The sequence below is a fragment of the Cryptomeria japonica genome, chromosome 11 (genome assembly GCF_030272615.1).
Source record: "Cryptomeria japonica chromosome 11, Sugi_1.0, whole genome shotgun sequence".
Classification (NCBI taxonomy): domain Eukaryota; kingdom Viridiplantae; phylum Streptophyta; class Pinopsida; order Cupressales; family Cupressaceae; genus Cryptomeria; species Cryptomeria japonica.
Window position 1 is genome coordinate 235,214,606 of NC_081415.1, and position 4,244 is coordinate 235,218,849.

The window sequence follows — 4,244 nt, forward strand, 5'->3', positions numbered from 1 at the left end:
ACGTTTGAGAGACAACACCCGTTCCTCGTGGCATGCTTTGGCCGTCTAGCAATTGGAAACGTCAAAGATAATATGAATTATGAATGATAGATAAGTATAATAATTTTGTGCATTCACAAGTTTTAAATGGTATATCGGATTTGATGATTTTTTTGTTATTTTTGCATGGGATTTAATTGCTTATAGATATTGTTCTGGTTTCTAGGTAGTAATGATGCACATTGTGTGATCTATTGTGTGAGCAAGGGTTAAAGTGGCGCTCGATACTTATAAAGATGTCCCAATAGTCATGCACTTAAAATTGCCAATACCTTTAACAAATGCTCCAGTAGTTGTGCACTAAATGGTATATCAAATTCTGCCGATTTTTTTGTTATTTCTGCATGAGACTTAATTGTTTATAGATATTGTTTTGGCTTCTAGGTGGTAATGATGCACATTGTGTGAGCAAGGGTTACAGTGGCGCTCGATACTTATAAAGACGTCCCAATAATCATGCACTTAAAATTGCCAATACCTTGCACAAATGTTCTAGTAGTTGTGCACTATTGGTACCAATAATGGTGCACAAATAGGCACTATTTTTGTTTATTTAAAGTTAGTAAATTGGTATTCTTCCCCTATTGCACATGGCATAGTTCCTTGTTTTCAAATTTCATTATTCCCTTTTTTAAGAGAAATTAAACACAATGTTTTACAACTAAAAATTGTCCAAATAGAGTGATTTTTAGAAAATGATGTTTTATTTAGGAAGTTTAAATTATAAGATTTTTTTTATTTTTTTTATCATTTATTTTTTATTTGTATTGAAAAAGGGAATCACCAAGCCTTTAATGTTCAAATATATGCCTTGTATATTTTGAAATATTAAATCAATTTAGTATTAATTATTGTTATCAGTATGAAAAAGATATGTTTTTATCAAAATAAATAAGTGTAAAATATATTTGATTATATATTTTTAAATTTTTTATAATTATTACAAGTATTTTACATTCTAATCATACTCATTAGAATATTTACATATTGATTTAATAAACATAGCGTTAATTTGAAAATATGTAATCTAATGTTTTATTAAAATCATCAATATTCTATCTTCTTAAAAATTTATAACAATTAAACATGTTTCTATGTGGCATAACAAAAAAATACTTTAAAATATAGTGAATTTGATCAAATTTATTGAAAATGGTATATTTGATTGGTTATTTAATAAATGTATACAAAATACTTGTATGTCATTTTGACATTCTATTGCAATGTTTTAAATTATTAAGTTGTCTATGTTATTCTATCGTAAAGATGTGGCTACACTTAGAGTGATAATATCAAATAAAAACAAATATTTCCATTCAATTTAAAAATAAAAATAAAAATTGATTTGTGACATGATATATGAAATAAATACTATTTTAGAATTTGAGTGTGATGTTTAAAACTTTTGTGATTTAATTTTTGAACAACATGACTAATTACTCCATGAACGAAGTTGTTCCTTTAGTATTTTCAATTTACGAGAAACCGGAACATAGCCATGCTAGGGATGTAATTGACATTCCACCATTGTGCCACAAAGGGATTTAAAATCAGGAAAAATCGTCCACATGATTTCAAAACGAAAGGGGAATCCACTTTTAGAACAAGGAATCTGCCAGGAGACAAAGATGGGACAATGATCAAATCCGCTATGAATAAATGAGGATAGGTGACAATTCTGGGAGATATTCCATGAGGAGGAGACGACACATCAAATTATGATGGTTATTATCAATAATCGTTTTATAATTTTTATATTGAATATATAGAATACAATAGAAATATATCTTATTGATGAAAATTAATTTATATGTTTATTAATTTTCACTTATATATTAAGATAAGGGGTTATATCTTTTAAATTATCTTTTTATAAAAGAAAATAGTCTATATGAAGACATTTATGTATCTTCTTGTAATTTTACATACATTTAATGACATGAAGTTCTCCCAATTAAATTATTGTGAAATATTACCTACATTCTAACTATTTTATTTAGTTAGATGAGAAAAAAGGAACAGCTAATTAATAGTCAAGAACATCCAAACATAATTTAAAAAGACTCGAGAATAATTCATAGAATTTCCAATTTGAATACTTTCTACTATCAAATATTCATTTTAATGTTCTCATTTAAATTAAGATTTAAATTTTTTATTATTCTTACTCTTTAAAACCATTCTAACATATCAACATTTGAAAAGAATTTTCTTTTTATGGCCTCTCTTAATTGAACCACTAAATTTTTTTCAAACGTAATATTTCTCTTTTTTAAAAGTGAAAAATGCAAGAGGTAAAGTTTTGTACATTTGAAATCTACTAATGGAGTAGTATAACCAGTTTCGAAAACTTGTAACCTTAAAATAGGAAAGAATAGGTGAAGGACTGTATTTCACGGAATAAATAAGAAAATTATCTATACAGAATAATTTATTAAATCAAATTAGTAAATGAATACAGCTAATTTTGGAACTCTCCACAGCCTGTCTCCAAAAATTGTTTGGGTAATTTACACCAAAGTCTTGCAGGAGCGCGATGTGGGATCCCACATTGCTGGCAGGAGGAATCTGCGGCCGTTAAGGCCATGGGCGTTGTAACTGGCGCCTGTCGTCTCGTCCACTAACAGTTGACCGGCGTAACCGGGATAAGCCCCGCTTCCGTACATGCCGGGACACGCCGAGACTGCCTCCAATGGAGCGGCGGCGTCTCCCTGGAAGTATCCCGATTTGAACGGATTCGTCACTGCGCCGGCCACGGTCGCCGCAATGTTGATCATCATACCGTCGATGCCCACGTCGCCATTGGGCGGCAGCAGAGGAGGGCTCTGCGGGCCGTAAATTGGCTGATGAAATGGCCACGCACACTGCCCCGGGCACTGCGTTGCTGAGTTTCCCACCCATGCGTACGCGTAGTCAATGCCTGCTTTGCTGCTGTCATGGAATCCGCAAGAGCTGCTGCAGAAGTTCTCCACCATAACATCCTCAGATGTGAGCACCAAATACAACTCCACCTCGCCATTGCTTTTCTTCTGCTCAGGCAGCGGCAGAGCTCCGGAGTGGATAGCATTCTTCAGCAGGACAGCAATGTCACTTCTTTTCAGGGACTTTCCGAGAGAATAAGCTTCGTCCAGCTTCTGCTCCCCCAGCCTTCGGGTTAAAGGTTGGGCTTAGTTTAATTGGGAAAGGGCAGAGCCTCTGTAGGCCTCTGTTGTTTTCCACCAGGTGAACACAGAGGGAGAGCCCTGCTTGACACTTTCCATTCCCAATGACTGCACAAAATCGGCCACAATGGCACGCTGTGCGGAAGTGAAGTTGCCGTACCAGATGAGATGAAGATTGAGAGTGAGTGTTGAGGTAAGCAGAGGGCCATTGTGGTATTTCAGAACAAGGGGCTCTTCTTCTACCAGAGCGGAGAGCTTTCTCCAGTGAAAAAGGGGCCGAGCGGCGGCATTGGATGTGGACAATGCCACCATACATATTAACAGCAAGTGAATGGGACTCCTTTTAGACACTAAAACAGCCATTTTTAGTGGTGTGTATTGGGGTTGGAACACAGATTGAAAGATAAGATGAACAAAGAAGGGAAGAAGTGTGGTGTGTGAACAAGCAAGAGGAGGATGGGGTTTAAATAGGCAGAGAGAGCGAACAACCTTTGAAAAGGAAGCTTATACCGCTGGAATGATTGAGCAATTTGCAATGGAGTTTCCTCGCAAGTTCCATTGTTGACATGGCGGCGGCATTTGGTCAAAGATCATACGCATAATATTATTTATTTATCACGTTGGGGGAGCGCTGCTTCGAAGAAATGGGAAACAAAAGTTGCGAGATAATGCTTTGTGTTTTAGAAATGGAGGCACTTTACGGGTTCATGGTTTTAATGATGGAATCGTGTTAATAAAAAGTCAATCTACATTCGAAGCATTTGAGAGACAACACGCGTTCTGCGGGCAATGGCTACGCAGCGGACAAAATGGCCCGCCCCATGCGATGCCCTCATGTTGATGTCAATCACCATGCCCTATGCAGTTATAATCGTGGTGGATCTGTCCATTATATCTGCCATCTTAATTTGTTTTTTCTATTTATTATTGTTTTTATTTTTTGAGAGTTACAATGAGTAAAATAATAAATGTTATAAATTATTAATAAATTATATATTCAATTTTTTTTAATAATATTTATATTATAATAAATGTAAGATATAT

At 34.7% G+C, this 4,244-nt stretch overlaps 1 protein-coding gene across 1 annotated transcript; it reads right to left on the bottom strand.

Annotated features, from left to right (window-relative positions):
• Positions 1–2,440: 2,440 nt before the first annotated feature.
• On the bottom strand, positions 2,441–3,752 carry LOC131063973 (protein EXORDIUM-like 2). Its single transcript, XM_059214680.1, is given in 1 exon segment — positions 2,441–3,752. A coding segment is annotated over 1 exon segment (1,014 nt). The 5' UTR covers positions 3,564–3,752; the 3' UTR covers positions 2,441–2,549.
• Positions 3,753–4,244: the final 492 nt, after the last annotated feature.